At 38.7% G+C, this 13,572-nt stretch overlaps 1 protein-coding gene across 3 annotated transcripts in view; it reads right to left on the reverse strand.

Moving 5' to 3' along the window:
* LOC126236620 (uncharacterized) overlaps window positions 1-13,572 on the reverse strand; it is a 274,946-nt gene that overhangs the window by 166,344 nt on the left and 95,030 nt on the right. For all 3 annotated transcript variants that reach the window (XM_049946061.1, XM_049946062.1, XM_049946060.1), the window contains exons 2-4: window positions 12,615-12,780; window positions 12,479-12,535; window positions 6,677-6,864 (exon numbers count right to left, since the gene is read on the reverse strand). In XM_049946061.1, the coding sequence (XP_049802018.1) occupies window positions 6,677-6,864; window positions 12,479-12,535; window positions 12,615-12,748 (379 nt within the window). In that variant the 5' untranslated portion in view covers window positions 12,749-12,780. The remainder of the gene's footprint in view (window positions 1-6,676; window positions 6,865-12,478; window positions 12,536-12,614; window positions 12,781-13,572) is intronic.

Here is a 13,572-nt window from a genome sequence, read left to right on the forward strand (position 1 = left end):
GACGTGGTTTGTCACAAGCAACTTCTAATCAAATTGCATGCCTTCGGTGTATCATGTTGGTCATGTGACTGGATCCGTGACTTCCTGTCAGAAAGGTCACTGTTCGCAGTAACTGATGGAAAGTCATCGAGTAAAACAGAAGCAATATCTGGTACTCCCCAAGGAAGAGGTCCTCTCCTGTTCCTGATCTATGTCAACAATTTAGGAGACAATCTGAGCAGCCATCTTAGATGTTTGCATATGATGCTGTCATTTACCATCTTATAGTCATCAGATGATCAAAACAATTTGCAAAACAATTTAAACAAGACATTTGTATGAAGCAAAAAGTAGAAATTGGCTCAAAACTGTGGAAAGTGTGAACTCATCCACACAAGTACTAAAAGGAATACACTAAATTTTAGTTAAAGAAAAAAAACACAAATCTAAAGACTGTAAATTCAACTAAGTACTTAGAGTCCACTTTTTTTATGGGAGAATTTAAAGTAGACTGGGGCAGCAGTGAGAATTTGGAGCAAGGAGGGAAGTGTTCCAGGATAATCCGTGCAGTTGTGTGCACCACTGTGCCAAGGTGGCTTAATGGCTCACGCACCTGCCTAGTAAGCGGGAGACCCGGATTAGATTCCCAGTGTTGGTACAAATTTTCACTCAACTGCTTCAGTCTATACATAAAATCTTATCTGTATGAGACCATTAAAATCTCTGAAATTATGTCATTTCATTTACACTTAGGGATTACAGTTACGAATAACAAACTGAAATGATCAAATAGCAAATGATGTGGGGAAATCAAACCAGGGACAGCTACTTATTGGCAGAACACTTAGAAAATGCAATAGGTCTACTAAAGACATTGCTTGCACTATGCTCGTTTGCTCTCTTCTGTAGTACTGCTTTGCAGTGCGGGATCTGGGTCAGATAGGATTGATGGAGCACATCGAGAAAGTTCAGAGAAGTGCAGCATGTTTCATATTCTTATGAAATAGGGGAGAGCATGCCATACATATACATGTAAATTATGGTGGCAATCATTAAAGCAAAGGTGTGTTTTGTTGCAGCGGGAACTTGTCATGAAATTTCAATCACCACCTTTCTCCTCAGAGTGTGAAAACATTTTGTTGGCACCTACCTATGTAAGGGGGATTATCATCATAATAAAATAAGAGAAATCAGAGCTCGCATGGAAAGATTTAAGTGTTCATTTTTCCCATCCGCTGTTTAAGAGTGGAATGGTGGAGAAATAGCTTGAAGGTAGTTTGATGAACCATCTGTTGGTCACTTAATTGTGAACTTCAGATTGATCATGAAGATTTAGATGATTGGCTATATAGAAACAAAATGTGGAATAAAGCACCAAAAGGCCAAAGACCTAAAAGAAAACTGCATCAAACAGCTCTTTAAGAGCTGAACTTTTGTAAAACATTCTGTAACATACAAGATAGCAGTTCTGATGAGATACAGCTTGTGGCAACAGAGACATATTAAATTCAAAACACAGGCCATGGCCAATAAATTCAGTGAAGTCTCCCTTGCAGCAACTGAAAGGAGAGGGAGAGGCAGTGGCAAGAGGGAGAGGACTTTGAAAGCAGAACCACTAGATTTACTTAAACAGGCCTTGCATATTCCATCAGCATGTGTTACTTTTGCCACAACTATTGGAGGAATATCAAAAATCATTAGGCCATGGAAAAGCATTAACTCATACAGATATGATTGTTTTCAACATAGGCACTAAAATATACTGCTGACATGATAGTGCACCATTGAGTTATCTTGTAATCAGTTGCAGTGACAACATGTATTTTCTGAAAAACTGGTGTGTGTGTGTGTGTGTGTGTGTGTGTGTGTGTGTGTGATTCTCAAACATTTTTAGAAGGCAGCTTGAAATACAGTATTGGACAACTTTTCTGAAATTAACCTTGTAACAACTGTTCATTTTTAGCTTCTGTAAATGATTCTCAACAGAGAAAGCATTATGTCACCTCATGAACACAGCTCTTGTTTAACTAAACAATTCTGTAACCTTGCCAAAACCTTTGATTGAGTACAAGTAGATTTTAACACAGAAATTAAACTAAGGTGTTGCAGATGTTTCACTTGCAAGGATGGAATCACATCTTAACAACAGATAACAGCGTCCCACCATCAAATCATACCACAGGAATAAAGCTAAATTCAGCATGGGCACGCATTAAATATACTGTCTTGCAAGGTTTGATACTTGGTCCACTCTTTTTCTCAAGCTACAAGAAATAAAAATTATTAGATATGTTGGAGGTTTCTTCAGAAACTGTGACATTTGCTGAAGACACAAGCTTAATGAATAAGAGTTCAAAGATATCTACGCCTTGCACAACTAGAAGAACAGTGGAGCACATTTACAGCTGATGCAGAGCCAACAGCCGAACTCTTACAGTTCCAAACAAATATGTGTACCAGAAGTAGGTCTACTTTCATAGTCAGCATGTCTGGTTGCTACGCAGAAGGTCCGGGCTCAATTCCTGTTACTGTTATGGTGGGAGGAATACAATAGTGTGCACTCAGCCTAGTGATGACAACTGAGGCGCTACTTGAGTGAGAAGAAGTGGCTCTAGAGTCTGGGAAGCTGCCAATGGTTGGCAGTGCAGTGTGCAGACCCCATGCCCCTCCATAATACATCCAAATGACACCACTAGGGTCACCACTCGGTACCGCATGGCAGTCAGTATGTGGAGTTGGTACCAAAAGTAGAGATCATGTGTGAAATTTCTAGACATCCAAAACCCAAACTGTTAGTAAAATAAAGTGGCACCAACTGCAAGTGAAGAAGTTAACCAAAAAGCTCAGTTCTGCCTGTTTTGCACTTAGTAATTCCTCTCATTGCATTGACATGAAGATAGATTTTCCAGCATACTTTCGCTGAATACTGTCAAAAAGTACAGGGTGACACACGGGAGACTGATGGTTTTGAACTGCGTAGTACTGAGGGCGCAGCGGTGGGAGGTGGTCGTGGTGGGGATAGTTCTGATCCACAGAAGACGCCATTTGATTTACTCTGTCACTATGGAGCAATGGGACTTGCAACGTCAAGTGTTTGTCTACGACAGTTTCGTGAAAAGTGGTGAGTCTATTATTGCTACGCAGCGATTGTTTCGTGCGCGGTTTAATGTCTGTCGACATGGAGCTGTTCCAAGCCATAACACAATCCTTAGATGGGTGGAAAACTTCAGATCAACTGGAAACATACTGGATAAGAAGCATCCTGGCCCGAGACGCAAGGTAACGACACCAGAAAATGTAGAAAGGGTAAGGCAAGCAGCATTCAGAAGCCCAGGACGGTCAGCTAGATGTCATGTTAGTGAGTTACAAATAAATCGTGAATCAGTTACATGAATTTTGCATAAAGAATTAAATTACATCCCTACAAAATGCTCATTGTCCAACAACTTGAAACTGATTTTGCTGTATGAGAAGACTTCGCTTACAGAATGCAAGTGATTTTGGGATCGAATGAAAATGAAATTTTATTGATGAGCGATGAAGCTCATTTTCATTTAAATGGGACCGTAAATAAGCAAAACCTACGTTACTGGGCTCCAAAGCATCCACACCTTATCCACCAGCTTCCTCAACACTCAGAAAAAGCAACAGTCTGGTGTGTTCTTGGCTCTGTTGGCATTATTGGAGCTTATTTTTTTGAAGAGAATGTGGCCACAGTTACTGTTAATTCAGTTCATTATATTTGTATGCTTGAAACATTCTTGAAACCAGAACTAAGAAGACGATGAATCCCTTTAAAACGCGTTTGGTTCCAGCAGAATGGGGCAGCATTGCACACCGCAAACACTTCAATGACAGTTCTTAGACTCATGTTTCCTGGCCAGATTATCTCACGTTTCGGCAATGTTCCTTGGCTTCCCAGGTCTCCCAACTTGTCAGGTTGTGGTCTTCAGTCCTGAGATTGGTTTGATGCACCTCTCCATGCTACCCTATCCTGTACAAGCTCCTAATACTTACTGCAACCTACATCCTTCTGAATCTGCTTAGTGTATTCATCTCTTGGTCTCCCTCTACGATTTTTACCCTCCACACTGCCCTCCAATGCTAAATTTGTGATCCCCTGATGCCTCAGAACATGTCCTACCAACCTATCCCTTCTTCTAGTCAAGTTGTGCCACAACCTCCTCTTCTCCCCAATTCTATTCAATACCTCCTCATTAGTTATGTGATCTACCCATCTAACCTTCAGCATTCTTCTGTAGCACCACATTTCGAAAGCATCTATTCTCTTCTTGTCCAAACTATTTATCGTCCATGTTTCACTTCCATACATGGCTACACTCCATACAATTACTTCCAGAAATGACTTCCTGACACTTAAATCTATACTCGATGTTAACAAATTTCTCTTCTTCAGAAACGATTTCCTTGCCATTGCCAGTCAACATTTTATATCCTCCCTACTTCGACCATCAACAGTTATTTTGCTCCCCAAATAGCAAAACTCCTTTACTACTTTAAGTGTCTCATTTCCTAATCTAATTCCCTCCGCATCACCCGACACCCCACACCCCTACCGTCTACCTTCTTCATAAAATTCACAAACCCAATCATCCCGGCCGCTCCATTGTAGCTGGTTACCAAGCCCCCACAGAACGTATCTCTGCCTACATAGATCAACACCTTCAACCCATTACATGCAGTCTCCCATCCTTCATCAAAGACACTAACCACTTTCTCAAACACCTGGAATCCTTACCCAATCTGTTACCCACAGAAACCATCTTTGTAACCATTGATGCCACTTCCTTATACTCAAATATTCCGCATGTCCAGGGCCTCGCTGCAATGGAGCACTTCCTTTCACGCCGATCACCTGCCACCCTACCTAAAACCTCTTTCCTCATTACCTTAGCCAGCTTCATCCTGACCCACAACTTCTTCACTTTTGAAGGCCAGACATACCAACAATTAAAGGGAACAGCCATGGGTACCAGGATGGCCCCCTCGTACGCCAACCTATTCATGGGTCGCTTAGAGGAAGCCTTCTTGGTTACCCAGCCCTGCCAACCCAAAGTTTGGTACAGATTTATTGATGACATCTTCATGATCTGGACTCACAGTGAAGAAGAACTCCAGAATTTCCTCTCCAACCTCAACTCCTTTGGTTCCATCAGATTCACCTGGTCCTACTCCAAATCCCATGCCACTTTCCTTGACATTGACCTCCATCTGTCCAATGGCCAGCTTCACACGTCCGACCACATCAAACCCACCAACAAGCAACAGTACCTCCATTGTGACAGCTGCCACCCATTCAACATCCCTATAGCCTTCCCTACGGTCTTCATGGCAAAAGAATCTGCTCCAGTCCGGAATTCCTGAACCATTACACCAACAACCTGAAAACAGCTTTCGCATCTCGCAACTACCCTTCTGACCTGGTACAGAAGCAAACAACCAGAGCCACTTCCTCATCCCCTCAAACCCAGAACCTCCCACAGAAGAACCACAAAAGTGCCCCACTTGTGACAGGATACTTTCTGGGACTGGATCAGGCCCTGAATGTGGCTATCCAGCAGGGATACGACTTCCTCAAATCCTGCCCTGAAATGAGATTCATCCTTCATGAATTCCTACCCACTCCACCAAGAGTGTCTTTCCGCCGTCCACCTAACCTTCGTAACCTCTTAGTTCATCCCTATGAAATCCCCAAACCACCTTCCCTATCCTCTGGCTCCTACCCTTGTAACCGCCCCCGGTGTAAAACCTGTCCCATGCACCCCCCTCCCACCACCACCTAATCCAGTCCTGTAACCCGGAAGGTGTACACGATCAAAGGCAGAGCCACGTGTGAAAGCACCCATGTGATTTACCAACTGACCTGACTACACTGTGAAGTTTTCTATGTGGGAATGACCAGCAACAAACTGTCCATTCGCATGAATGGACGCAGGCAGAGAGTGTTTGTTGGTTATGAGGATCACCCTGTGGCTAAACATGCCTTGGTGCACGGCCAGCACGTCTTGGCACAGTGTTACACCGTCCGGGTTATCTGGATACTTCCCACTAACACCAACCTGTCAGAACTCTGGAGATGGGAACTTGCCCTTCAGTATATCCTCTCTTCTCGTTATCCGCCAGGCCTCAACCTCCGCTAATTTCAAGTTGCCGCCGCTCATACCTCACCTGTCTTTCAACAACATCTTTGCCTCTGTACTTCAACTGCGACTGACATCTCTGCCCAAACTCTTTGCCTTTACAAATGTCTGCTTGTGTCTGTGTATGTGTGTGTGTGTGTGTACCTGTCCTTTTTCCCCCTAAGGTTAGTCTTTCCGCTCCCGGGATTGGAATGACTCCTTACCCTCTTCCTAAAACCCACATCCTTTCGTCTTTCCCTCTCCATCCCTCTTTCCTGATGAAGCAACCGTTGGTTGCGAAAGCTTGAATTTTGTGTGTATGTTTGTGTGTCTATCGACCTGCCAGCGCTTTCGTTTGGTAAGTCACATCTGGAATGTTTCCCTCTATTGTAACTATATATATATATATATATATATATATATATATATATATATATATATATATATATATTCTCCACTAATTTTTCCTGTTAAAACCTTTTGCAAAAGTTATAAATGTGAATAGAAACACAATAATTACATGTTTGATGAACATACTAAAATAAAATGTTATATACCTGTAAATCCACACTCAATGTCTCCATACTTTTTGCGTGCAGTACTTGTTATACGAGCAGTACTGCCGTCCATCTCAACCCAATCTTGTTCATCTGAGCACTTTATTGGTCCAAGATCTTTGATGAATTTCATTATATCTGGATTGTTTACTTCCAGATAGGGATGTCTACATGCCTGGCCTCCAGCTCTGATGATTAAAACCATTATGACATTAAATTATCAAAATAAATCAACTCCAAATGATATTATAACATGTGACCGATTTGACTAAAAATTAGTAATATAGACAGTAAATGACATTAAACATAAATATAACACTGGGTTCTGATATTCCTTCTCAATGACCACTAAGATAGCTTTCTTGCACTCTTCTCTACACCTAGTATAAATTTAAACTCATTTGTACACTCATTCACTCATTGTCATATTCAACAGATCTAAGGACAATCATTAAATATTTGAAAAATAAATGTTCCATTGGAGTAGATGACATCTCTAACAAGATATTAAAACAATGTTGTGCAGTTACAGCTGATGTTCTGAGTCACATATGTAACGCATCACTAACTCAAGGTATTTTTCCAGACATGTTAAAATATACTACTGTCAAGCCTCTTCACACAAAAGGGGTCACCACATGCCAATCATCAAGAAAGTATTACACTCAAGAGTTGTTGGCCATCTCAAAAGTAATGGCATACTTAGTAAATCCCAGTTTGGATTTCAAAAATGCTGTTCCACTGAAACAGCAATATACAGTTTCACTGCCCACATACTGGAGACTTTAAATAGTAAAATGTCACCAATAGGAATTTTCTGTGACTTATCCAAAGCATCTGATTGTGCGAACCATAACATTATGTTATAGAAATTACAATTCTATTGATAATGATGATGATGACGATGGTGGTGACGATTGGTCTGTGGGGCACTCAACTGCGCGGTCATCAGTGCCCGTACACATTCCCAATCTGTGCACAGTCCAATCTAGCCACTTACAGAAATGAGAATGGAATGATGAGGACAGGACAACACAAACATCCAGTGCCCGGGCAGCCAACCCTCAACCTGGCCAGGAATCGAACCTGGGACCCTGTGATCCAGAGGTAGCAGCGCTAGCCACTAGACCTACAATTCTATTGTGTAAATGGAATGGCATATGAGTGTTTTAAGTCATATCTATAGAACAGGAAGCAAAAAGTTTCTTTATATGGTTTAAGTGATTTAAGGAAGTTTGCAACTTCATCTAATTTGGGTGAAATTGCATTGGGTGTTCCACAGGGTTTGATTATGGTTCCCCTTCTGTTGCTAAAATATGTGAATGACCTCCCTACTTATCTGAAACAAGAAGCTAGACTGACACTGTTGGCAACACAAGCATCATTACTAATCCAGTAAAAGAAACTTCCAAATAATGTCTTTGGAGAAGTTATTAATTGGTTTTCTGCAAATGGGCTTGCTCTGAACTTTGAGGGGACAAAAAAATAGTACATCCAATTTTCTGCTGCAAGGAGTACGGTTCCTTCAATAAATATAACACATCAATAGAATTCAGTAGCAAGGGTAGACCATACCAAGTTTTTGGGTGTATGAGAATCTTAATTGGAAAATTCATATTTTGGATGTCCTGAAGGTACTAGGTTCAGCAACTTTTGCAATCAGAATAATTGCCCATTTTGAGATTATAGAAATTAGTAAGCTAACATTCTTTGCATACTTTCACTCTGATGTCAAGGAGAATAATATTTTGGGGTAACTCAACACTTAGGCAAAAGGTATTCACTGTTCAACAGAAAGTGGTCAAAATAATGTGTGGGGCTCATAGTCGCACATTTTGTAGGCATCTGTTTAAAAGGTTAGGAATTCTCACAACAGCCTCACAGTACATTTATTCAGTAATGAAATTCATTCTCATCAACAGGGACCAGTTTAAAAACAACAATGACATTCGTGACTATGATACCAGAAGAAAGAAAGACACACTATCCTCAAATTAACCCATCTTTGGCACAGAAATGGGTAAAATAGGCCACTTTAAAACTTTTTGATAAATTATCAGATGAAATAAAATGTCTGACAGACAGCAGTAACAGTTTCAAAAATAAACTTAAATCATATCACCTCGGCAACTCCTTTTATACCAGAGATGAATTCTTTAATAGGAATAAATAAATCTGTAGGTATAATTTATGCATTTTGTATCATTTAAGGGAATGGGGTAGGTAATAAAAATGCAGGTGGCTTTAAACCCTTCTTTCCCTTTTGTGTAGCCAGTATATGCACTTCTCCATAGGCGGATTGATTATAAAAGACATGAAAAAACAAGTCCATAGTAAATTGACATGATTTTTTTTCCCCTCAAGTAACTGTAGCAATGTTGTAGATCAGGAAAATCTGTGGACTTATCTGTTTTACACAGTGTATCAGCATGATCACTCTCCCTCGTGTCAAATACTTATCTTGTTTGATTGATACTTATCTGTATTAGTTTATAAAAGCTTTGTGCTTTTCATTTTTTTCACTATTTCTGGTCTTAAATATCACACCCATTACTTTGGATTAATTTAGGGAGATAGTTTTGAATTAGATACTTATTTGTATTGTCAGTATTGAAGACTGTTTCATTTCCAGGTTTCTCCTTTGCACAGTATAGATAACTTTCATGCTGTCAACAACCCAGGATTAGTTAACCAATTGGTTTATGGACTGATGATCATGGCGAAGGTACGATCCTTAAGCAATGACCAATGGTTGACATAACTAACAAAAAGGAAACATTAACAAAATAAAATGAGACATACTAATGGGACATCCATGGGGGGAGGGGGGGGGAATAAATAAAAGAACACTGACCTGTCACATTCGTTGGTTTCTCCAATTCCCAATCAAACTATCACCTTCCAAACTAACCTAGACCTCACATTACATGCATTTCACAATACAAAATACTGTTACCCTCCGTTGATCACCATCTCCATTAGAACTCAATCGGGCTAGCAAAAAACACATTCTAAGCTACCACCAACAAGAAATAAATGATATATTATGAACAGAACATATTACTGTCATCTATAGCTGAAATAAACGAACAAAAATATCCCAGATGCCATCTCCTTAAAAAATGACATCACATTTCAAAAGCATTATAAATTTGTCCTAAGACTTACACTCATGCCTTCTTTATTATTATATCATAGATTTTTGCAAAAAGTGAGATCAATGATACTGGTTGTCAGTTTCTTAATTCACTTCTGTTTTCTTGCTTAATGATTATTTATTTTCAATGAAAATTATTCCTCTATTGTGGCATTCAGAACACATGTAACCACATACTTTTGAGAGAGATAATGAAACACCATCTAGGGCAGATGAGTGTTTGATTTTTATTTTTATTATCCACGTCCAGTGATGCCCTTGGATTGAGGAGGACAAGGCGGCCGGTCAGTACCTATGGGCCTTCTTGCCCTCTTCGTGTGGAGTTGAGTTTTTTTTATTTTTTTTTTTTTAAATCATGTTTAAAAGCTCTGTCATAGTTGCTTCAGAATAAAATTCATGCTTGAGATTTTTGGCACTGTACTCATTTCATATGTCTTATGTTTTGCTGTCATTTTATGCACTGCAGTTAAAATATCCATTCAAAATGTTTGCTATGTTTTGAGGACTTGCATTGCTTTCAGTAATATTCACATGGCAGGTGGCCTATGTCCGTTTTGTTACTTTCCTTCCTCCTACCATTTATGAAGACCTACAAATCTTCTGAATAGTTATATGCTTGGTCTGTAACTCCCTTTCAGAAAAGGGTCTCTTATTACAAGGGACATAGTTTAATGTTTCTAAATTCAATTTATTTCTTGCATGGGTTACCTCCTTAGCAATCTGGTTTTTCTGCGTTTGGCCTTCTACTAATATTTTGTGCACAGGAGACTGAACATTAAGTCTATATCAGACAGTGACCAGTAACAAGACAATGATTATACTACCATGCACACATAAATAAATGGCATTACATGTGGATTTATCTTCCATCAAGAAGTCAACATCAAGATGGATCAGTATAAAAGAACTGTAGACTACTTTAACATTCACAAGAGCCTTAACAAAAAAATATTTGGTTAGAAAAGATCAACAGGGTAGGCTATTTCCTCACAAATGAAATTCTTGAATCAATAAATAACAAAATCCCACCTACTGAAACATCCTGTGGCTTGTCAAAAGCCTCTGACACTGCAGATCACAACATTCACTTACGAAAGGCTTATTGTTATACATTGAATCATATCTACACAGCAAAAAGCAGAAGGTGATACTTAATGGTACCGATGGCTGTCCTGTTTCACCTAACTGAACTACATTAAAGTGTGGAGTGCCACAAGGTCCACTTTGGGACCTCAAGTGTTTCTTACTTTAATCAACAATCTCCCACTCTGTGCAAATTTGCTCTGACATTTTATACTGGTTTACATCTAATGGCTTAACACCAAGTACTTAAAAAGCTCAACATATGCCATTTCATGCATCTCGACAAGGAAATTAAGTAATCCACTTAACTGTGAAAATCAAAATATATTACATTCTGAATCTTCAAAGTTCCAGGCATTCTAATTGGTTACAAAGTTAAATTGGTCTGGGCGTATTCTAGAACATCAAAAAAGACACGGTGTGTCAACTTATGCTCTTTGTGTAATTACCCCTGTTGGTGAAATGAATTGTATCAAAGCTGCTTATTTTGGCAATTTTCACTCTGTCATGTCACATGGTATAATTTTTTGGGGGTAATCAGCCTTTGGCCCAAAAAATCTTTATTGCACAAAAGAGAGAATTTAGAATCATGAGAGGTAGTCATTAAATATATTCCTGCAGTTATCTGTTCCATAAGCTCAAAATGTTAACCACAACATCTCAATACTTATTTTGTTTGACAATTTTTGTCTGTAACAAACATTCTCTTTTTAGATCTAATAGTGCATACCATGTTGACAATACAGTCTAGAAATGATTGACACAGAGATCTAAAACTTATCAGTCTTACACAAACAGGTGATCACTATTCTGCCAAAAAAATTTTCAATTCTTTTCCATCAGATATTAAAGTCCATAGTAATACTCTACCTACACTTAAATCTAAATTGGTATTCTACTGTCTTCTTGAACACATGCAGGTTAATCAATGACTGTTTTTGTGAATCTGTATTTTCATTTGTATTTATGTTCTGAGACTTTCAGTTTATAATGTGTCAGCCATAATTTGCCTTCCTTGTTTAACATGGTAAAAATATAAATATCCTTTTTTCTTTAGCTTAAGTTACTCTCAGTAATTTATGTTATGTTGACTTTAACTATACCTTATTAACTATACTTCAACTTTCAAGTTTATTCTTCTAGTTGTTACATTTTTATTACTGAACATTTGCTTATTGTTTCCCTATAATTATGTAAACCTGACTGATTTCACCTGACTCATTCAACATCCTTGTGATTTGTCATAGTATGGATTCATGGAATTTAAAATAAATCAATATCAGATCTGTGAGAGTAAAATGTTAACCTCATTTAAGAATCTCAAGCACTAACCTCTGTCTTATAGGCATCCAATGTGCAGTGAATATTTTGTTATAGGAATACAGTTCAAATCACTGCACTGTAGATTAAGAAGTAACTGAAGTTTAAGAAATACCAACTGCTTTTGTAAAGTGACCACTCCAGCTAACAAGATGAAAATAACTGTTGGCTTTCTTGCAAACGGGAGAGGAGTGAAGTCTTCTGGATAAAATTACAACAGCTTCATCAACATACATACTTACGCAAGTTTTCGCCATGTCTCATCAGGAGAAGCTTGAATCATGCTGGATATATATTTCCTGTAACAACAATACATATTCTCAACTGAAAGTCATGTAATACACAAGTAATACAGTCATTATAAGAAAAGTTACTTACAGCCTGGCCTCTCTGTCACTGTCATCTATATAAGTATACCCAAAATGTGTTCTTGCAATCTGTACTCCAATATAGATGAAGCAGAGACCAAGAAAAATGCAAACAATTCTCCGGACATGAAATGTAGACGTCATTCTTGGTGACTGATTAATCCTTACATTTGCAGCTGTAAGAGAAAAGAAAAAGATTACATTTGTGTTAAGGACAAACAATTTCCTTTACTACCTTCTTTTAAAATTTAAAGCAGAAGCATTTTTTGTAATATAATACCATCTGAATCTCTAGTAAGGACACACAACTAGACTAACAGCTATGAAATAGTAACAGTCATATTCCACATGTGTACCATTTACTTGTACCCAATGGCAATACAAACAAATTTTTCAAAAACAAGAATCCTTAATTAACTGCTCGTAATTCATGACGAAAAATTAAAAATTACATGGGCACTATGGCAAAAAATATATGAGAGGTAATTACAGGAGAGTTTCCCCCACAGAAAACATGGCAAAGTGATTCAAGAATCAACATTCGACGCATTTGTCAAACTTTTTGATGTTATACTCTGCGCTTCCTTCTTTCATTGCATATTGGTTTGCACCTAACGTTTGAAAGTGCGTCTAGTGTTTTCGTTCCTTTATAGCTGCATTAAATTACTGTTCAGCAACGAGTCTACAAGTCAGCGTATTCGAGTTGTTTGACAGCTTCGAGGTTAAACCTTGAACTGAAGCTACAGAAGTTAATAACATAACTTTCCTTATTCATTGACATTAACTTTATTTGAATTTCCCTCCTCCACGTAAAGGGACGGAGCTGTTATCTTCACTGTCACAAACCAAGGGTTCATCTTTTACCGAAGACACTACAAAGGCGTGTGTTAAATAAATTGCGGGCAAACTCTTTTCTAAGTTTTAAAAAGTGAGAACAATTCCAGCTGTTGCGCACAAGTAACTAGTAC

This window comes from Schistocerca nitens, chromosome 2, assembly GCF_023898315.1.
Source record: "Schistocerca nitens isolate TAMUIC-IGC-003100 chromosome 2, iqSchNite1.1, whole genome shotgun sequence".
In the NCBI taxonomy this organism is placed as follows: domain Eukaryota; kingdom Metazoa; phylum Arthropoda; class Insecta; order Orthoptera; family Acrididae; genus Schistocerca; species Schistocerca nitens.